This window comes from Gopherus evgoodei, chromosome 10 (genome assembly GCF_007399415.2).
Source record: "Gopherus evgoodei ecotype Sinaloan lineage chromosome 10, rGopEvg1_v1.p, whole genome shotgun sequence".
Classification (NCBI taxonomy): Eukaryota; Metazoa; Chordata; order Testudines; family Testudinidae; genus Gopherus; species Gopherus evgoodei.
Window position 1 is genome coordinate 54686420 of NC_044331.1, and position 21923 is coordinate 54708342.

Sequence of the window (21923 nt, forward strand, 5' to 3'; positions counted from 1 at the left end):
GGACTGCCTTCTGGCCTACAACAGCAGGGCCTAGCGGTGTCATCGCTGAGGGTACACTTGGCAGCCATCTCTACCTTCCACCCAGGCTAAGGTGGTCGTTCCGTGTTCTCACACTCTATGGTTTCAAGGTTCCTCAAGGGCTTGGAGCGCTTACACCCTCAAGTACGCCGCCCAGTCCCAACCTGGGACCTCAACCTGGTTTTAACCAGACTTATGTCTCCCCCATTCGAGCCATTAGCGACCTGCTTGCTGCTATACCTGTCTTGGAAGACAGCTTTCCTCATAGCCATTACATCGGCCAGACGAGTCTCTGAGCTCAGGGCTCTTACGGTGGTTCTGCCGTACACTATGTTCACAAAGACAAGGTGCAGTTACGACCACACCCGGCTTTCCTCCCTAAGGTGGTTTCAGCCTTTCAGTTAACCACACTCACGCAATGGGGGCAACAATTGCACTCCCTGGACGTCTGTAGAGCGCTTGCATTTATATTGAGCGGACAAAACCATTTCTTAAAACGCCCCAACTCTCGGTCGCAGTAGCAGACCGAAGGAAAGGCCTACCTGTTTCTTCTCAGAGGATCTCATCTTGGGTGATGATATGCACGCGCACTTGTTATGATTTGGCTCACATTTCCCCAAGCCACATCACTGTGCATTCTACCAGGGCTCAGGCTTCATCTGCCGCCTTGCTGGCTCGTGTACCTACCCACGAGATCTATCGCGCAGCTCCATGGTCCTCGGTCCATACTCTTGCTTCGCATTATGCTCTGGTTCAACAGTCAAGAGATGCTGCAGCCTCTGGCTCAGCAGTTTACATTCTGCACATTTCACTCCGACCCCAGCGCCTACATAAGGCTTGGGAATCACCTAACTGGAATGGATATGAGCAAGCACTCGAAGAAGAAAAGACGGTTACTCACCTTTGTAACTGTTGTTCTTCGAGATGGTTGCTCATATCCATTCCACACCCACCCTCCTTCCCCTCTGTCGGAGTAGCCGGCAAGAAGGAACTGAAGGGTGGCTGGGTCGGCAGGGGTATATATCCGGCGCCATAGCGGCGCCACTCCAGGGGGTGCCCAGCCGACCCACTGAGTGTTGCTAGGGTAAAATCTTCCGACGAACCGTGCACGCGGCTGCTGCGCACACCTAACTGGGATATGAGCAACGCATCTCGAAGAACAACAGTTACAAAGGTGAGTAACCGTCTTTTTCTAAGCCATCTTTTTGACCCTGCAGAGCATTTTGAATAGACTGACCTGTTCTTCAGATCTGGAGCTCTCACGTTTGTTCCTCGTTGGGGGGAATAAATGTTTTCCCTGCCCGTCTGATGATCTGCAGTAGTGCTTTGGGATGCTGAGTGCAGTGTAGACTGAATGGGCCTCGTATTTTGTCGTGCTGGAAATGGAGATGGTCTTTGTACACATAGGTTAAGACATGTCCCTAGCCCTGGGGAGCTGACAGGCCAAAGCTAGACACTGGTGGTTGCTTAACAGAGGGAGCTGTGAGGATTACAGTGAGATGGGAGGGAGGGCTCCTGGGGCATGACAGAGTTATGGAGGGATCTGATGGAAGATGGAAGGCACTTGGCAGTGACGACAGGGAGGCTGTGTCGGATGCAGGGGCAGCATGAGCAAGGGTACAAAAGCAGAGTGTATGGGAGCAGAGAGGATGAGCGTTGTTGGGAGGGGAGAAGGGGAAAAAAGAGCAGAAATGGCAGGTTTTACAGTGAGGGCCAGGTGCTTGAATTTGATGTGGTAAGCAACGGGTGCTGATTGTGGTCAGGGGGACAGGGAAGGCATTATGGAGGGATGAGGGGAGGCAGGGAGAAGGCAGGCAGGCCAGAGCGGGCAGGTTACAGTGATGAGGGGAGAGTCCTGTGCTGGGGGTCTCTTAGGCAGGAGGGGAGACATGATCCAACCCCAGGATCATATGTGATGACAGGGTCACCGTCAGTCCAGGTTCTGTCCTTCCTGGCAGGAGGAATAATTAGCCACTGCTATCGTCCCAGATGCCCTGGCTGGCCAGATCCTCAGGCTGGGCAAGGAGCTGTCAATAGAGGTTAGATAATAACGGACAGGGAATCGTCAGTGCTGCAAACCAGGAGTGTGATGGTCTAGCTGGCTTTCAGCAAGAGGAACTTCTTGCTCTTTATACGGGTGCCCCTTTGGCCGATGTGGATAGAGGGGTCTTGTGAGGTGGTTCCATTAGTAGGGGAAATTGATTATAAGAGTCAAGTATTTCTTTGGTGCAATCTTGTTTATTTACAAAGAATAGACACACAGTCTGTTCCCTGGAACACAGGAGGAACAAATAACAGAAGTTCCTTGCTCACAACTTGAAAGTCTGCCTCTCCAGTGAGTCCTGTGCCTTAAGGAGCTGTCTGTGATCCCTTTCAGGGCTACACTAGTTTTTCTGGCTTTCTTCTTTTGTGCGCGCACACACAGCTGCAACCAATCAATTCCTCAGCCCCTGAATTTGCAATCACTGCCGGGGAAACCCTGAGACCACATTGCTTAACCGTGTCCTGGATCTTGGGCTGTAGCTTCTTATTGTTTGCATCACTACATATCACTACATAAAGGGGTATTTAATTGCGCCTTCTGTGTAGCCTGAATGAAGGGTATCTTAGCACCCATCAGTTTAACAAAGGTCTGTTATTAGACCAATTTGTTGGCAGCCATAAGCACCTTCCAGCATAATCGCATGGTGGTAGTGCCTAGAGAACCGATCGCGATCTCTGTGTTAGATGCTATACGCATATAGAGACAGACAAAGTCCCTGCCTCAAGTTTCTCACAGTGTAAGAAAGCCCTGTAATGGATGTTGTAGTACCTAGATTTAGAGACCCCTAAGATTGTGGCAGACTCACTTCAGCTAGGAAATCAATGGACTAGGGTTATAATTCCTGTAGGGAGATCCTTAGGTTCTTGTTCCAATCTCACTCATAGAACAGCCTTGTCTACACGGGCTGCATAGCTGTTGGTGTAGTAGTGCAACTACTAATGTAGTCATGATTCACACATTTGGTGGGATTTGCACAAGTGTAAATTGTGTCTCTGCTAGAGCTGTGCAGCTAGACTGGAGGCTGATGTTCAGGATACACCAAGCCTGAATGCCCTGATGAGCACCTCCCAGAAAAAAGGGAAGACCTGGTCTCTGCACCAAAAGGGTTTACAGGCAAGGGTCCTAGACAGAAAGGGGAAGGGCAGCACAAGCCAGCTCCTGTGCCTTCTCGGGATTACCCAGGACATTAGGCTGGTGGGTGAGACACGGTGGTGGCTTTGACTGAGGTGCTGAAGGTGACTCAGGATGTATTTGGGGCAGGTGTTGGTGAGGGCTCTGTTTGCTGGGTGAATTGTTCAGAGTGGTTCCCTGGCTCTAATGGGGACATCACCACACACAATGGCAGCAGAAAGCATGGTACAAATGCCCCTGGCAGGGAGAGACTACAGCAGTGCTGGGGAAGCACATCTCTGAAACCTGTGCATTGTGGTGCCAATCTTGGGGCCTGGACTCAGGGTTTGAGGGGGTCTGAGGCCTGCAGAGCAAGGCTGGCTCCTCCAAGAGGGCAGCAGGTGCTCCTAACAGCACAAATGAATCTTGCTGTTTTCTCCCCCAGGTGTGAAATAACATCCCGAGAGTACTGTGATTTCATGCGGGGCTATTTCCATGAGGAGGCAACGCTCTGCTCCCAGGTACGGCCAAGGCTGCAGGGCAGGTTCTCATGGCCACTCACTCTTCTCTTTCCCTCTCCTGTCTCCTCCAAGTGGCTTGGTGAGATTTGGGCAAGATTTTGCAGCTTTCCTTCCCTTAGCTTTTGGGCCCCATGTGAGGCTGCAGTGCCCGCAGAGCTCTCCTGCCTTTATTCAAATGGGGGGAGGTGGGCAGGCCTGGCTCTGAGCCACAGACAGGTTAGAGAAGGCAACTCCCCTCCCTCTCTGGAGACCAATGCAGGATTTGTGCTGCAGGCAGTCCCCCAGCCCTGGGGGGCATTCAGGAACGAGTGTGAAGGTGTGAAAGTGAGGTACCAGAACCCTGGTTCTAGTTCTGCTCATGATGTGCTGTGTGGTCTTTTTGCTTCCTCTCTGTGAAGAGGAGAGAATGTGACTTTCCTGCTCCGTGTGAGTGGTGGGGAGGAGGGTAACTGGACAGTTGCAGGGAGTAACTTAAGGCAGGTGCAGAGAGCACCGACACCCATATGGAAGCTCCCTCACTGACAGGAAGTCAGGTGAGTGGGCTCCCCCTGTCCCATGTGAGCAGGGGAGGATGCATATCTTCCTGTAGGGGGCAGTCACGCAACTACACTGGCTTCCTTGGGCCAGTCCATGTGATACAGGTGCAGAAGTGCCTAGATTCTGTGGCACTAGGCACATTACAATGAGACAGGCAGAGCAATACCTTTGTGTGGCAGGAGGGGGCAGCATATGCCAGCCTGCATTCTAGCGAGGTTTCAGCCTCCAGGCTGTGAGCTGGCTATTATGGGTCACTAGGTAACATGGAGTGTGAAGAGAATGTTTGAGCCCTGTAGGCTTTGTGTTTTGGTGCCTGTTTTGCTGCCTCTCAGGCCACTTTAGGAACTTCTGGGGAGAGGTACCCCATGGGCACTGTGTGCATGTGATAGGGTATGACTCTACTTATTCACAATGAGGTGGGCGTCAAATCCCTGCAAAGTCCAATACAGGTGCCCATGCTCTTGCCCCTACTGGAGTGCAGCACCAGAGCCCTGGAATGCTGTTCCTCTTGCTGGCCATGTGGGGACTGGGAGTCCCAGCAGCTGTGTAAGCAAGTGTAGATGCACATGAAGATGGGAATGGCTAGGACATGCTCATGAATCTTGCTCACTTCTCTACAGACCTAGGCAGGTGAGTTGTCCCAGACACAAGTGTTAATACAGTTCTTGGATGCGTAAACAGGTGACTCGAGTAGGACCAGAGAGGTTATTTGGCACTGTTGCAACCACTGCTGGAATACTGCGTCCCGTTCTGGTGCCAGTTCAACAAGGATGTTGATAAATTAGAGAGGGTTTAGATAAGAGCCATGAGAATGACTAAAAGATTAGAAAACCTGCCTTACTGATAGTCTCAAGGAGTTATTACAATCTGTAAGTGCCTACATGGGGAACAAATGTTTAACAACGGGCTCTTCAATCTAGCTAAAAAAGCGCTAACATGATCCATTGGCTGGAAGCTGAAGCTAGACAAATTCAGACTGGAAATAATGTATACATTTTTAACAGTGAGAGTAATTGGAACAACCTATCATGGGGTCATGGTGGAGGGCATGGTTCTCTAACAGATCTGCTCTAGGAATGATTCTGGGGCACTTCTCTGGCCTGTGTCATACAGGGGGTCACACTAGATGATCACAGTGGTCCCATCTGGCCTTGCAGTCTATGAAACTGAGGTGTTTTATGGCCTTATGCCTCCTCCAGCCCTCACCATGCCCATCTGGAGGCCTCAGCCCCTGGCACAGCACTGTCATGGCTGGAGTAGAGGGCAGTACATCTCTCAGCAACCACCATCACTGCCTGCAGCATGGTTAATGTGACTGCCTCTCCCTCCCCCCACGGACCCTCAGGGCTTCCAGCTGACCTTGCTCTCTGTTAGGTGCACTGCATGGATGATGTCTGTGGCCTCCTGCCCTTCCTAAACCCAGAGATTCCTGACCAGTTCTACCGCCTGTGGCTCTCCCTCTTCCTCCACGCTGGGTAAGTCTCACTGCAAAAACAAACCGGTGTCTGACACTGGTGGGGGAGGGGGCCTTGGTGTCTGGGTATGGTGCTCATTGTTTCCCTGCAGGGGGTGGAGAGTGGTTATCCCTGCTTGGTTGTGCTCAGCAGGGGTCCAGTAGCCCCTGCACCTCAAATAAGTTACAAATATTTCATGTCCTTGGCTCAGGTGCTCGCAGGAGGCAGGACAGAGGGCATGGTTGAGCCTGGGGCAGGGATCACAGAGCAGGACTGTACAGGACTTTAGTAGCTGCTGCCTCAGTTCTGGTGTTCTCCTGATTTGGTAGGATCCTGCACTGCCTGGTTTCAGTCTGTTTCCAGATGACCATCCTGAGAGACCTGGAAAAACTGGCAGGCTGGCATCGCATCTCCATCATCTACCTGCTCAGCGGCATCACTGGGAACCTGGCTAGTGCAATATTCCTGCCCTACAGAGCGGAGGTAGGTCTCTGGCAGACAAGCAGGCCCAGTTACCTGTTGAGAGCACTGAATCTTACATCACCCAGCCCTAGCACAGCCTAGACTGGGGACCCCAGATTGGCCCAACTCCTCCTTTGTGGACACCACTTGGATGAGGAATGGGATGACAGCTCCTGGCACTTCAGTCTCCACTGCCACTTCTGTCATGGGCCATCTCTGCATTTCCCTGGCCTGTGAGGCAGAGAGCAGCATTACTGGCCAGTGACTGACTGGTCCAGTTGCTGAGCAGTAAAATCCCCAGAGCACTCTGGACCCTCTGAGGGTCTCGCCCTTTGAGGACATGGTCTCAAGAAACAGGAGGCCGGGCCCTGCCCACAGTCCAAGGCACTGAGATGCCCAGCACAGTAAGGGGCCCATCTTGAGTTAGCCTAGTGCAGGGGCCCAGGCCTCTGACATACCTGAGACTGAGAGGTCCATAGCTAATGTCCAAGAGCCGTTGCACCACCGCTGCAGCAGTTAAGTGAAGATGCTCCTATGCTGATGGGAGAGCTTCTCCATCTCCCCGAGTGGCAGTAGCTTTGTTGATGGGAGAATCTCCCGGGGACATAGCGCTGTCTACGCTGGAGGTTAGGTCGGTATAACTAGGTCCCTCAGGGGTGTGGATTTTTCATATCCTTGTCTGATATGGGTCTGTATTGTAGAACTGGCCTTAAACAGAATCCCAGCAATGGGAGTTGCTGCTGCCACCACCTAGGGGCTCTGTCTTCAGAACTCCCCCACCAGGCATGGCCCTCTCTTTACCCCTGAAAATGATATATATTTATACTGCAGGTAGAGCAATATGCCTGCACTTTTCCACAAATGGTCACTGCCTTTAGGCTGCTGGCTATGGGTAGGCCCTGATCTTAAAAGGCTTTGAGTGTTCCCATGGCAAGGAAAAAGGGGCAGATAACTAAAACAGCCTGTCATGGCAGGAGCAGCACATATAATATTACTCACACACCTTCCTCCACCCCGCCTCCCCGCTCCCATCCTGTAGCCAGCAGCGGAAGTCCTATCGTACTCCCAGCTGATGTCCTGATGCATTTTAGAAGAATGGTAGAACCTACAACAGTGATACTCAGACTGAGGCTCGCAAGCAGCAAGTGGTTCTTTAATGTGTCTCCTGGGGCTCTTTGCAGCACATGACATTAAAACACTGGTTAATAACTTAATTATTAACCAATCTAAAATCACACAATCGGGATGTTTTACTGTGTTAATGAACTGTAGTTGATGATAATATACTTGGTCAGTCATTCTGCCATGCGAATATATAGCACTATAAGAAATGAAACAATGAATTCACAATACTGTGCAATAGCTAATTTGGCTCTTGAACCACTGAGGCCTGAGTATCACTGGCCCAGAGGATACCTTCTATTCCTCACCATTGGATACTGGTATCTAGCTTGAGCTGTATAGCATGCTTGTTGTTTGAATGCTACCATACAAGACTGAGGGCTGACTCAGACTGGCAGAAGGCCTGATGCAGATACTTCTGCCGCCCCCCCCCCCCCCCCCCCCCCCCCCCCACCCCCCCGTAGAAAATGGCTCCCCTGGTAGCTGTTGACTCAGAATGAGGCAGCTCCTCAGTGTCACTGACATGGAGCATTCCAGTGGCTGATTGCTCCTGCCGGGTCTCAGCTTCACAGAGGTGCTATCAATAGCAGGGTTGGTTTGGTCTCCCTCTCTGTAACCTGTGTCATCCTTCTCCTGCAGGTGGGCCCTGCAGGATCCCAGTTTGGAATCCTGGCCTGTCTCTTTGTGGAACTTTTCCAGAGCTGGCAGATCTTGGCACGGCCATGGAGGGCCTTCTTCAAGCTGTTGGCTGTGGTGCTCTTCCTCTTTGCCTTTGGCCTCCTGCCTTGGATTGATAACTTTGCCCACATTTCAGGATTCATCAGTGGCCTCTTCTTGTCCTTTGCCTTCCTGCCCTACATTAGCTTTGGGAAATTTGATTTATATCGGAAGCGATGCCAGATTATAGTGTTCCAGCTCATCTTCATTGGACTCTTCTCAGGACTGGTGATTCTGTTCTATTTCTATCCAATCAAGTGTGAGTGGTGTGAGTTCCTCACGTGTATTCCATTCACAGACAAGTTCTGTGAGAAATATGATCTAGATGCACAGCTTCATTGAAAGGCGAAGACTGGCTTCTTGAGCAGGTCCTGGAATTGGATTGTCTTTGCAACTGCTGGGCCAGTTCCACATGGACAAAACCTCTCATCCTGTGACACACCTAACCCTGACCATGGTTAATTTAAACTGTTTTGTCAGCACTTGGCAGACCTATTTTGCCTTATCTCAGAAGATCTGCACATTTTCTGAAAACAGAACAATTGTGCCTTGTTCAATTTATTGAACCTTTTCTGCTGCCATATTTTTATTACAGTACTTTAATACTACATTTTTAACCAGATTTGTTTACTACTGCTAAGGTGGTGATTAAATGGAAAGGTAGCGTTTTAGCTACTGTTAACTATTCTGCACAGTCTATGGCTACATTTGTTTGCTTTATCCTAAGCATATTCAATCTCAAGCACCTACTGGCCACGTCCTTTCCCTGGGGCTGCAAAATTAAGTTCCATGTCTTAGGGTCTCATAGTCCCAGCAGGATGATTCGACTTTACTGTTTTGTAGTAGTTGCCATGATGAATTCTCTATGGCAGTGTACAGGCTCACCATTCTGTAGGCTAAGCCTGGAGCCTTTGTGACAGTAGTCTTACATGCCCCACCTGGTGATGGCTCTTCATGTAAAATCAGTGTTATAAGTATCATCAGCTGCTTGTTGCTAGACTCACCTGTACTCATGGTGAACCATCTCTATTTGCTCCCTTCACCTTAATTGCCCTGTATCCACCTGCTTGACTTGCCTACAGCACAAAACGCAGGATGTCTGCCAATCTGACCCCAAATATGGTGATCAGTTAGACACTGAGCATGTGGGCAAGACCCACCAGCCAGACACTTGGGAAAGAAATCTCTGTGGTAACTCAGAGCCTGTCCCATCACTAGCCCTGGACATTTCTATTTTTTGGTTAGGTTGGCACGATTAAAAAAGGACCTACTCAGTCCTAAAGCTCTTTTAATGTCCTGTTTCTCTCTAGATCCTATCTGTACTTTATGAACTTCTGTCCTCTCCTCTTTACTAGGCTATAGAGCAGAGGTCCCCAAACTGGGGGGCTTGGGTGACACAGCTGGGGCCCAGGCCAACCCCCCTGGGGAGTGGTACCCAGCTGCCAGCCCTGTGCCCAGGGCTCCGTCCCCACAGCTCAGGGGGAACAGAGGTAAAGAAGGGGTATGACCCTGAAAAGTTTGGGGGCCACTGCTATAGAACATCCCTGTTAACAGTTACTCCCCTAAGGGCTGTCTCTCTCTGAACCTGTTGGCTAGCCCTCAGTTTAACAACTCCTCTACAACCTTTTTAATTTTACATACCTGCAGTCTGGTTCCATTGTGGTTTTGTTGAAGCCCATCCTTCTTGTATAGGCTTCTCCTTTCCCCAAAGGTTCCCCAGTTCGTAATAAATCTAAACCCTCCTCCCTACACTAGGGGCTCATCTGCACACTGAGCCTCTGCAGTTCTATCTGGCCCTGTGCGTGGAACTGGAATCACTTCAGAGAATGCTACCATAGATATCCTGGACTTCAGAGGTTTTCTAGCAAGGTGGCACAGCTGGGTGAGAACCTTCAGAGAATTCTTCCAAAATGTTGATTGGGTAGTGATTCAGTTGCTGTAGGAATAGGATGAATATTGACCAGTATAGGCCCTGATCCTATATGCATTCCACTCCTCCTCCAAACCCATCACACCATCTTTATTAAATTTATTTAAACACCCACAGGCTGGCATTCTGCAACATAGAACTGCTGCCTCATCCTGTTTTATAGATGCCAGTTCCTTGTTCCGAGGCCATCACATCCTGCCTATCTCACTAAGGGAGCAAGCTCTTTGAGGTAGGGCAGGACAAAAGCCTATATAGAAAACCAAGGCATTTGTTGCCAGTCCTCTCACTACATGCGTGCTCTCTAGCTGCTGTTGGTCTGATTCCTATCTTCTGGGCTCAAGGCCTCATGCCACTGTTTATGGCTTCTTAGAGGCAATATCCAATTTCACCATATCCATTTTTTAAGCTAGCAGTAGCTCAAGATCAATATAGCCTCTCTGTGGTCTGGATTTCTTCAGTGTCTGTTTCCTCATGACCAAAGTCTGGTCAAGACAGCTGTGTAAATTTATTAGGCTTAGTCCTTTATTTGTGGTTGTGCCTATAGTGGCATCAAGTTCCAGCAGACAGAACTTCAGAGGGCTCTGAAAAGCATCAAAATGCACCATTTGTCCTTCGTAGCCTGGGCACAGCAAAAGCGAACACCACATTCAAACACTAACCTATCAGAATTTTTATTGCCTCCTGCATTTGCTCTTTGAAATGCCACAAGTTTCTCTTCTGGAAAGATGCTGAATCTGCAGGCTGGTCCTGCTGCAGTAACAACCTGGAGTTAGTCCTTTTCAGGCAGAAAAACTGGAGCTGTAATCAAAGAGTTTGAAATTAAGATATTGCTACTGCCTCCATGCTTTCCACAGGCCAGCTGGGCTGGCAAGCGACCTTGTGCACCAGCTTGGCACTCTGAGTGGTGTATGTTGATGTGTTAGGCACAATGTTTCCTACATCAATTACTAGGAGCTTGGCACTTACAAAAATATCATGCAACCAAAACAGATTTTTGTATCTTGGTAACTAAAGTTAGGCACCTAGATGAGCAGCCTGATGGTGCACTGCTGCTGCTTCCTTTGGCTTTTGGAAAACCAGTTCACTTTATTAGATGCAGGAATATGGACTGAGGTGCCTAACTTTAAATCAACCAAGACTGACAATTTTGGCCACCCTAGTTTAAATGCCAGCCAGACACTGGAACTGTTTAGTAAGCACACACACACTGTATGCTTGTTACAGTGTTGAAAATACTCATACTGTCTGAAAGCATTTTAACTACATTAACTGCCCACAATCTTCATTAACAAAGAGTTATGGTTGCCCAGTGGTGCACTGTGCCCTTACAGAACATTTAGTTCTATAAGTGGCACTGCATATTCCCACTTATGGGTACTGTGCCACCTTGTGTGCCTTTATTAGCACCACTGCCCCTCAGTCTCACTGAGGTACTGAAGGAGAGATTACAGAAGGGGGCAGAATGGTCTCCACACCTCAGATCCTTCCAATTGCGTGCCTGGACAGATATGAACTCTAGTCTCCTCAGAGCTGGAAACTTTTCCTCCAAACAAAATCAGTGTTCCCTCACAGTGAGCAGTTAGAGTGTCTCTCTGGTTCTAGGGTATGGTGGAACCAAAAAAGTAAAGGAAGTGGGTTTAAAAGGTGTGCTTGCTGCCCAGCTGTGTTCCCAGTATCAGACACCCATGTACAGTACAGTAACTCCTCGCTTAACATTGTAATTATGTTCCTGAAAATGCAACTTTAAGCAAATCCAATTTTCCCCATAAGAATTAGTGTAAATGGGGGGTTAGGTTCCAGGGAAATTTTTTTCACCAGACAAGACTATATATTATATACACACACAGAGAATAAGTTTTAAACAAACGATTTAATACCGTACACAGCAATGATGAGGTGGAGGAGTCAAAGGGTGGGATACTTCCCAGGGAATGGCTTACTGCTAAATGATGAATTAGCACTCTGCTGAGTCCTCAAGGTTTAACATGTTAATGTAGCCTCACACTCTACAAGGCAGAACAACTGGAGGGAGGGGAGGCAGCATGGCAGACAGAGACAGATTTGCATTTCCCCCTTTAAGTTGATCAGCAAGTTGAGAGCAGCTGCTGTGAGCAAGCTCCCTCTGTCCCCCCACCCCCTTCTCTATGGAAGTGGGGTAAGTGGTGGGTAGGAGCAGGGGACACCCTGACATTACTCTCCCCCCCAGCAAGCAGGAGGCTCCAGGAAGTAGCTCAAAGACAGAGGGCAAGAGCAGCACATGGCAGTGGGGGGAGGGACAGCTGAACTGCCGGCAGTTGATAGCCTGCTGGGCAGCTGCTGCACAGGGAATTTAGGGGAGCTGATAGTGGGGTGCCGGTCTATCCTGGTTCCAAGCCCCCACCAGCTAGCTCCAATGGGCTGCTCTTTCTGCAAGCAGTGGACAAAGCAGGCACCTGCCGAACAGAGTTATAATGGAACATTGCACAACTTTAAATGAGTGTGTTCTCTAATTGAACAACATTAACCAGAATGACTTCAAGTGAGGAGTTACTGTACCTGAAGTGTCTGGGAGAAGGACACTTGCCTTTTGGGTATCTAACCTGTCAGACTTTCACTCCCAGCGCCCACAAGTACAGAGAGATTTGTCTGCAACATCCTCTGCTTAAGGAAGCCCTTGAGGCTAGACCCCTGGATCTGTTCAGACTTTGGTTTCAAGGTCAGAAAGAGTCAGCCTCCGGCCCTGTGGCCTTCATTGCTTCTGGGGGACTGAAGAATTTCAAGAAGGTGGAAGATGCCTAAATTTCCTCCATTATGATTCTGTCAGTGCATCTGAGCACTCAGAAAGCAAAGATCTCTGAGGACAATCCCTTATTCATGGAGGAATCATCATAAAATTAGTATAATTACATCTTCGGAATCCCAGTTTTTCATCCAAGCTCTAATCATCAAACCGGGTTTTCAAAAACAGCATTTGGGATGGGTCCTGACACTTGTAAAGGCTGCTCTCCACTGGTGGACTGGCCCCTCAGTAGCTATGCCAGAGCACAGCCCTAAAAATCAAAGGTTGGCAAAAGGGCAGAGCCCCCAGCTTGAACCCCCCCCAACTTCCTGGCACTGCTCTGACATCACCTCCCATCCCCCTATCTCTGCCCCCCCAAAATTTTAAGAATCTGAAAGTGTTAGCAGCAGCTCACGTTAAGTGGACAGTGTATCAGCATACCCTTGACTGATTGGCCCAGCCACTTGCTTTTCTTTGACTACACACAGTCCTGTTGTACAGGAAAAGGGTGAAGGGGCATGCATCAGGATTTCACTATCCTTATTGCTTACTAGAGTCTTTCATCTGCCCTATATTTAATTAATGCTAATTTCCTTGACAATACTGAACCAAAATTGAGGCTGCATGTGGATTTTAGAGCACTTGACAATATTGCTCTTAAACCAGAAATTTTGGTCTCAGGGCCAAACTTTCAAAAGGATCCCAGCAGAATGCAGGTAAAGAGCAATTAGTGTGCACAACATACTACATTCTCTGACAGCTGCCAAGGAAAGGGCTCAAACCCTCAATACATGGGTGCAGCTCCGGTTCAATTACCACAGCATGACCCCTTGAGCCACCCAGTTATTGTCACAACAATCTGCCTGCAAACTCTCTGGTTTCAGCAGAGCCCTCTCTGGTTTCAGCAGCTGCCCTTACACATTTTACTCTTTGGGCCAACCCATGCTGGAGTAGTGTATTTTACTCAGTAGCTTTTTCAGTACTGATTCCCCAAATGGGAAGGGGCTACAACCGGGGGGCAACACCAGTTTGGGTGATATAAAAAAGTGTTTGTTCCTGGGCATATAACAGCATAATTCTCTCTTCAAGTACAGCATCAAAAATCAGGATGAGGTCTGTTTATAAAGAAGCAAGTCTGAGCCCCAAGTATGAGCAAAAAAAATAAAAATTAAAAAAGATGATTTTTGTAAATAGCTGATATTTTGGGAGGGGACCCTTTCCTCAAATGACCTCAAATTTGGATCACTAACCCTACCCTGAATGCACCTGTCTCCACGAGGCACAGAAATTTCTAACAATTCACGTCGCCTTGTGGATTTTAGAGTATTTAGAATAGATGTGTTTTAAACAGTAAGTGACTCTTGACCTTAACTGAACTAGAACTGCTGTTCTACTATAATCTTGTAGCTCAGAATTAAGGATATCTGGGAAATGCATCAAGAATTTTTTTTAACCATATCAACATTAACCAAATGCACGAACTCCATTGACAGTGGGTGATTTATTAAATACCTGAACCAGTTGCTTCCACTGCTTTCAACATGTAGGTTGATTTAGTTGTGTTCTTGCTATGTGGATTATATAAGCACTGAATTAATCATTAACTATAAATTGAAGTGCTGCTTCAGAGAACAGTATTTATTAGCTGAAAATACTATTAAGGGGAGGTAACTAATCCCACTGATATCAGTAACAGCCGCAGTGCCTAACAATGAGGCATGTCTGGCCACTCAGCCTCACTCCAGCCTATGTGACTGAGACCTGGAAATGTAGTAGGACAAGCGGCTGAATGTGATTGGGATACAGCAACAACTCTGAGGGCTCCAGGAGCTGAGAGTTGCAGCGTTGGCCTCCATGAGCAGAAGCACTATGGTCCTGAATTAATGAAGATATAGGCTTACAGAATGTGTGCAGGAAGCTTTAGGACATACCTGTAAGTTCACTTCCGAAGTTTCTTTATAAAGCAGACCTCATCACGATTTCTGATGCCGTACCTGCATAGAGAGTTATGCTGTTATATGCCCAGAAACAAACCTTTACATGCCCCCAGCCCACACACTCCTCCTCACCCGGCAGAGTCCATGCTTTAAAGAAAAGACACAGGCACCATGTTATTGGCAGGACACCAAATAGTCATGTCACCAGAGAATTCTAGTCCATTTATCCAGCTTCCCACCCCATCACTGCAGTAACTCAGGGCCTGCAGTCATTTAATGCATTACGTTACATGACTAACATCTATCACATGCACCTCATTCTCTCTCATCCTGTCCCCTGTGGGAGAATCATGCATGCATGGCAGTGTTGGTGGGGAGGGAGCGGGAGGGTTGGGCTTTTTTTTTTGTAGCGAAGGCATTTCTTGCACCCACCAATCTGTACACAGTATTTAGGAAACACGCCTTCAGTCTGTGCATGGAGGTTGCCAATTTTATTCATCCAATCTGATTGGCTCCAGTGTGCCCAGTGCTGGAGTGTGTGTAATAGCTAGAAAATGCAGCAGGTGCTGGCGCTGCTCCCTTCTTCTCATGTTACTAAGTGCGTGTAGAGCTGCGATGGTTTGTAAACTTCTTTACTTAGATCCCCAGTGACATACCACTGAGCAGGGCCAGGAGCCTGTTTTCCACTCTCATCCTTGGCATGCCTGCTGCCTTCTACTCTTCACTCCCTCTTCCCGTGTTATCATGACTCCCATCCTACCTCTCCCTTCAGCCTCTCAACCAGTGGCACAGCTCCTTGCTCTGCTCCCTGTCCTCACCTTATCCTGGATGCCTCGCTGCCCGTTAAATCACAACAAAAAAAAGACTGACTTACCCCTGGTCCCAGCTAACTTCTGCCCTCCCAGTCCCATCACCACCACACATGCACACTGCTCCCTAAGGAAAAGTAACCCCCCTGCCTCTTTTCCCCTTGGTTTGTTGGCATCTATGGTGTTGTCAGGCCAATTTAAACTGAGCCCCTCAAGGCAGAGTGTTTGTCATTTATCTGGGAAGCACCATGCATACCTGTGGTTGGTGCTCTGGAAACAGCAATAGCCTGAGGAATGCAGAACCTACAGTAACTGCAAATCAGGGAAATAGCTTTTCACCAGGAGAAAGGACTCATGGCTGCTCTGCTGAACTTCGAGGTTTGCCGACTTTGAAACATCAAGTCAACATATTGTATTGTTATATGCGCTGCCCACTGAGCTCCCTCCAAGAGCATGAAGTCATGCACACTATGAGGAATGCTGAGAGAGTGAGAAAAAGGCACAGAGACACTGGGGGTGGGGGGGTGTCCCTTTAATAATAATTATAAATGTTGGCTCTAGATCTGTCAGTGGTGTATCATCTTTCACACTGCGTAGCGGAGCTAACCAACCTATGGAGAGAGGCCTTTCTAAGAGAACCCCTTATTAACAGTCAACAAATTGCCTCCGCTGCGGTTCATTAAGAGACCAAACCAGAGAAGTAGCCTTAATGGTTCTAGCCCACTTTTGTGGGAACAGTCTGAACAAGAGGGAACCCAAATGGGAAACCCAAAGACACAGGAGGTTCTGGTCCGGCTGGAAGAATATAAGTGGCTTCTGTTTTGTTCCTGTAACTGAAGAGGAAAGCCTGTCTAACTGAGCATACAGAAAATCATAAGACTAGATGAGACTCAATATGTGTGTTGGCTGTTTGTTAGAAAGTCTCCCCCCTCTCATTGTTTTGTTTCAGTGGTTAGCTAAAAACACTGTTTTAAGGAGGCTGTTGGTCAATCTCACTGGTCACAGATTCCCCCAGGGAGAAAACACATGCCTGAGCCCAGGTCAGGGAGAGATGTGCAGCCAGTTCGCTCACGTGACACCAACCCTGGGAGCACTCCATGAGGCAATGCAGTCACACTTCTCAAGCTTTCCATTGGAAACTCTAACCAGAATCAAAGGGACAAGACCAGCCTTTGCACCCACAAACATTTTACAGACATGCACTCTGACAAGCCAGGCCTCTTCCTAGTCCCCACAGGCACAGTGAAGATAGAAAAATCCTACTACTTACTCTCGCAGCTTCTTTTTGTCATCTGTCATTTTCTCTCCAGCAAAGGTTAAGTGATATGTTCTCCATATGTAGGTCCTGTAAAGGCAAAATTCTGTGACTTAAGAGAGGGCAGCAGGAACAGCAGCAACCCAGAAAGGATCAGAGAATAAGGGTGACAGCACAGAGGGGACAGGAATGAACATGACTCGGTGAGCGTAAGTGCTGCTCCCTGAGGTACCCGAAATATGAAAGGAGTGAAATCCCGCTCTGTTCCCAGCTATCACAGGTCAGTCCAGAGTGAAGTGACTGAGCAGCTAGGGCAGGGGTCGGCAACCTATGGCACACGAGCCAATTTTTAATGGCACGTGGCTGCCTGCTAGGACTCCGTGTTGTCATTAAAAATCCTGCTGATGCGGCAAGCCGCAGGGTCCATGGTCCCAGGCCGGAGCGCTGGCCAAGCACAACAAGCCCCCGGCCCCTCCCCGCAGAGCCCTGCCACCACGCGCGCAGCACTCTGGGGGCTGGGGCTGCGTGCTCCTGCGGGGCAGCGTTTGGCTCTGTGGAGAGGTAAAGACGCTCCCCGCTCATCTGGAGCCCTGCTGTTGCGCGCACATCGCTCTGAGGGGCAGGGCTGGGCTGTGTGCACAGTAGCGGCAGGGCTCCGGATGAGCGGGGAGCCTCATGGTAACGGGGCTGGGGGGGCAGTCAAGGGACAGGGAGCAGGGTGGGTTGGATGGGGGTGGTGGTTGGGGTGGGGGTCTCTGGAGGGAGCAGTCAGGGAGCAGGGGGGGTGGATGAGGCATGGGAGTTCTGAGGTCTGTTTGGGGGGGTGGATAGGGGTCAAGGCAGTCAGGGAACAGGGCGCAAGGAGGGTCCTGGGGGAGCAGTTAGGGTGGGAAGGGTCTCTGGAGGATGTGGTCAGGAGACAAGGAGCTAGGGGGGCTGGGTGAGTCAGGAGTTCCGGGGGAGGGGCTGTCAGGAAGCAGGGGTGTGGAGAGGGGTTGAGGCAGGCAAGGAGCGGGGGGGGGGGTTGTATGGGTCCAGAGTTCTGGGGGTCCTGTCAGGGGGCGGGGAGCAGTTAGATAGGCATGGGAGTCCAGGGGGTCTGTTTGGGTGCGGGGGTGTGGATAAGGGTTGGGGCAGTCAGGGCACAGGTAGGGGGTAGGATCCTAGGGGGGCAGTCAGGGGACAAGGGGCAGGGAGGCTTAGATAGGGGGGTGGGGTCCCAGAAGGGGGTAGTCGGGACAAGGAGTGGTAGGGGTTGGGAGTTCTGGGGGGGCGGAGGGGGCAGTCACCCAGCCCTCTGCCCTGAGACCCCCCCCGCCACACACACACACACACACACACACACACACCCAGTCCCCTGCCCTGAGCCCTGCACCCCCACACCCCAGACCCCTGCCCTGAGCCCTGTACCACCCAGTCCTCTGTTGACTCCTTGACCCCCCCCCCCATGACCCCAGCCCTGACTGGCACTTCCACACATACCCAGCCCCCCTACCCTGATACCTGCACCCCCTCACATGCCCCCAGCCCTCTGCCCTGACTCTTGCACCCTCCACATCCCCTCCCCATCCCATGCACCCCACACATCCCCACCCTGAGCACCAAATGGGAGTCACATTCCCACCTACACCCCTCACACCAAATGGGAGCTGCCCGGGTAAGTGCCCCCACACCCAAACCTCCTGCCCCAACCCTGAGTCCCCTTCCTTCATTCTAGCTCCTGGCCAGATCCTTCACCCCCAGCCCTGTGCTGAGAGCACTCTCACCCTCAGCTCAGTGCAGAGAGAAGAGAATGGGCCAGAACCCGGGAGAAGGTAGGTACCCACTGTATGTGGGCAGGGCCGGGACCCCAAACCGGCACTGGGCTGAGCGGGTCCGGCAGCCGGAATCCCGGCTGGTAGGAGCCGGCGGATGGAACCTCTGAGCGGCAGTGGGATAAGCCACTCAGCCCACAGCCCGTCTGGGGTCCCAGCCACCAGCCCCACACAGCCCGCTGCCGGTCTGGGGTTCTGGCTGCCAGACCCTTCCCAGCTGGGGTCCCAGCCGCAGGCCCCACTCAGCCCACTGCCAGCCTAGGTGAACAGAACCCCAGACCAGCAGTGGGCTGAGCAGGCCAGTGGCGTAAGATCAACATTTTAATTTAATTTTAAATGAAGCTTCTTAAACATTTTGAAAACCTTGTTTATTTTACAATACAACACCAGTTTATTATATTATATATAGACTTGTAGAGAGAGAGACCTTCTAAAAAACATTAATATGTATTACCGGCACACGAAACCTTAAATTAGAGTGAATAAATGAAGACTCGGCACAGCACTTCTGAAAGGTTGCCGACCCCTGAGCTATGGCCTTCAGGCTCTTACTGCCCCACATGTGCTTTACAAGGGATTCCACCTGCAGTTATGCCTCTTGGGTTGATTACACAAATGAAGGCCAGGATTTACGCGCCTCAGAGGCAAAAGGAAATGAACAGGATTGTGTGGGTGGCTGCTTTACACTCCTCTTGTTGTAGGAGAAAAGGTAGTATCAAGGTGCATCAGATTGCCCATAGCACCCCTTTTCCCCTGGGGAGCCCCCAACTCACCAGCTAATGTGCTGTATGCCCCCTTCCCGCTCCTGCTTCAGCTGCACATATCGCTGGATAGCTTTCTTCAGGTCCAGGACACTGGCATTCTGTACCACTACTACAGCTAAAAGGGAAAAGACTGTCACCTGGCAATGGCCCCAGAGATGCTCTCCGAAGGGAGGCAGAGCTCCAGCTCCCAGACCCCGCCCTCACCTGTTGGGAGCTGCATTTTCAGTGGAGTTGCTTTGTGCTATTTGTGGAGAATGAAGAGCAACACTAAGACTGGCCTTCCTTAATGCTCCAATCCAAAAGCCTGTGCTACAACTGCACAGGGCTGGGAACTGGCTGACACAAAACCAGCTAGGCAGCTGGTGAGAAGTGAGGTAGGGACGATCTGCCTGGCTGTATCAACTACCACACAGGAGTATTTTACTTTATTGCATCACAACATTTTAGGCCCCAACCTGTGTGTCTGACTCAGAAGATGGTTTGGGCTGCATGGGCCTGGTGAGAAGGAACTAAGCTCCAGCACTCTGATACCCTTCTGGCAGTATTCAGAACCATGCATGACAAGGAGTTTACCAATCTAGCCCTCTTCACAATATTACCATGGTAGGGTGCCATGTGGAGGGGTCTGCCCAACCTCAGACACAGCACCTGCTGCACTGGCTTACTAGCTGGCTCAATACTTAAGTGTACTGGATTGAATTTCCTAGAACTCCTCCTCAACCTTCTGATCCCATTCAAAACCCAGCCCCTGCAGATAGCCTTCTTTCACCAAGCATGGAATTCCTCCCCAGAGCCCATCAATGCCACCCCTAGGGAAGGTCACCTCACAGTGAGCTAAGCAGTGGGGTAGGCACTAGATCAAGTGGCAAGAGAAGATGTGGGAACTGAACCTTGGTCTCAGTGTCCTTCCCAGATCCAACCCCACCTCAGCCTGGCTTCAGTAGGAGACTGCACACATGCCCAGTGCCACTTAACTGCAAGCAACTACCCCAGCGAGCTCTACCACTCTCCCCCCACTCCAACTTCTAACTGACCAATGCTCCAGAGCGCTAAGATGTGTCTGAGATTTTTCAAGGGAGATTATTCAGCATGGTCCCTGCATGTGTGCCATTTAACATGACAAATACATGTCATGCATACATGTATGTAGAGGTAGGCCCTACACAACCCCTGAAGTAGCACATGGGAGCAGACCCACTTTTCCGGGCTTGTAGCCCCTCCCTTCACTTTAGATCAAAGATCTGGCCAGTGATCTATGGCAGGCAGGCAGTGTGATCTTAGATAAAATCTCTACTCTGCAATAAAAGACCCATAGCCACCCTCCCACCCACAAGAAGGGTGGGTCTCAGAGCCCATAATAATCTGAGATGTACCTATCTCATAGAACTGGAAGAGACCTCAAAAGGTCATTGAGTCCAGCCCCTTGCCCCTAGTAGGGCCAAGTATTGATTTTGCCCCAGATCCCTAAGTTGCCTCCTCAAGGATTGAACTCACAACCCTGGGTTTAGCAGGCCAATGCTCAAACCACTGACCTATCCCTCCCTCCATGCTCCAGTTTGGGCCCAAAAGTCTATGCTGCAATTTTTAGCCCCATAGCCTGAGCCCTGCAAACCAGAGGCAACTGGCCTGGACTAAGACTCAGTGCTGTGGACTTTTTATTGCAGTGTAGACATACCCAGAGAGACTCCCAACACAACCCTGACAGTCAGCATAGGGTGCCACAGGTGGGGTGAGAAACATGTCAGGGACTTACGCATAACTTCTTCATCCGCCTTGCACACTCGCACAGTCATGGCTTGGCCATACTCCAGCGCAATCTGAGAATTGATTTCCTCCACGGTGACCTGTCCAGAAAGTGAAAAGCAGATGAACTACCAGGTGCACCTTGCTCCCCACAGCCTTGTTAGTGCTCTGAGGGGTGTGACTCAAAGCATCTGACACCTGCAGCCATGGGGCTCTGCCCTCTTGCCTGCCCCCCCCCCGGGTTCTGCCCCTCCGTGGCCCCCATCCGCAGCCCCCAGCGCCTCCACAGCTCTCCCCCCTGGGGCTTTTTCTCCCGCACCCCCCCTTTCTCCAGGGCTCTGCCTCCCCGACTGCCCATGCCCTGAACCCACCTGCGCCCTCAAGCTCCTACAGCGCCTTGCCCCCCTTTCTCCAGGGCCCTGCCTCCGGCAGTCACGTGGGCTCGGCCGGGAACGGGACACGCCCCAGAGCGGGGGGAGGGTGCGTGTGTGACGCAGTGGAGTGACGCGCACAATGCCGGTGGGGGCGGGGCTTGGCGCTGCCAGGACGGGAGAGCTCCGCGCGGGGGGCAAGCGGCACCTGCACGGGGAGGTCGCAGAGCAGCGGGTCCTGCACGAGGCGGGCCAGCCCCTCCTGGAACAGCTCGAGCACCTCGGCGTGCGCCAGCTCCTCCTCCTCGGGGCCCGGCTCCGCCATCAGCCCGCGCGCGGCTCGCCGGGAGGGCGGGGCCGGAACGCGGCGGAGCTTCCTGTGACCCGGAGAAGGGAAGAGGCGGGGCTGCAACGTGACCCAGAAGCGGAAATGCTGCTGTTCTGCCCGGCTTGCGGGAACGTGCTGGTGGCCGAGGAAGGCGCGAGATGCCACCGCTTCGCCTGCACCACCTGTCCCTACGTGCGCAACGTCACGCGCAAGGTAACCCCCCTATTGG

General features: G+C 50.8%; 3 protein-coding genes across 9 annotated transcripts in view; 2 read left to right on the forward strand and 1 right to left on the reverse strand.

Annotated features, from left to right (window-relative positions):
• RHBDF1 (rhomboid 5 homolog 1) overlaps positions 1-8672 on the forward strand; it is a 99023-nt gene extending 90351 nt beyond the window's left edge. The window contains 4 exon segments of the mRNA XM_030579225.1: positions 3618-3693; positions 5605-5705; positions 6014-6167; positions 7908-8672. Of these exon segments, the coding sequence (XP_030435085.1) occupies positions 3618-3693; positions 5605-5705; positions 6014-6167; positions 7908-8327 (751 nt within the window). The 3' untranslated portion in view covers positions 8328-8672.
• On the reverse strand, positions 8605-21790 carry SNRNP25 (small nuclear ribonucleoprotein U11/U12 subunit 25). 2 transcript variants are annotated; one of them, XR_004002497.1, is made up of 7 exons: positions 21575-21776; positions 21006-21096; positions 19262-19367; positions 16690-16764; positions 14605-14667; positions 10575-10713; positions 8605-9921 (listed from the first exon to the last, which is right to left on the reverse strand). XR_004002497.1 is itself a non-coding variant. In XM_030579226.1 (6 exons), the coding sequence occupies exons 1-5, from the start codon at positions 21689-21691 to the stop codon at positions 14613-14615; spliced, it is 444 nt and encodes a 147-aa protein (XP_030435086.1). In that variant the 5' UTR covers positions 21692-21790; the 3' UTR covers positions 10562-10713; positions 14605-14612. The 2 variants fall into 2 exon arrangements, 1 of the variants encoding a protein (XP_030435086.1); XM_030579226.1 differs by lacking the exon at positions 8605-9921 and having other exon boundaries at positions 10562-10713; positions 21575-21790.
• Positions 21777-21923, forward strand: part of POLR3K (RNA polymerase III subunit K) — a 43184-nt gene continuing 43037 nt past the window's right edge. For all 6 annotated transcript variants that reach the window (XR_004002498.1, XR_004002499.1, XM_030579230.1 and 3 more), the window contains exon 1: positions 21777-21907. Coding sequence is in view for 4 of the 6 variants with exons in the window: in XM_030579230.1 (XP_030435090.1) it covers positions 21797-21907 (111 nt within the window). In the remaining 2 variants the exon portion in view is untranslated. The remainder of the gene's footprint in view (positions 21908-21923) is intronic.

Excerpts from the sequence above, each read along its gene's own strand:
- SNRNP25 (XM_030579226.1), bottom strand. The coding sequence starts at position 21,691 with ATGGCGGAGCCGGGCCCCGAGGAGGAGGAGCTGGCGCACGCCGAGGTG. Across the intron at positions 16,765-19,261 it reads GGCATACAGCACATTAGCTG|GACCTACATATGGAGAACAT; the intron begins GTGAGTTGGGGG and ends TTGCCTTTACAG. Across the intron at positions 14,668-16,689 it reads GACAAAAAGAAGCTGCGAGA|GTACGGCATCAGAAATCGTG; the intron begins GTAAGTAGTAGG and ends CTCTCTATGCAG.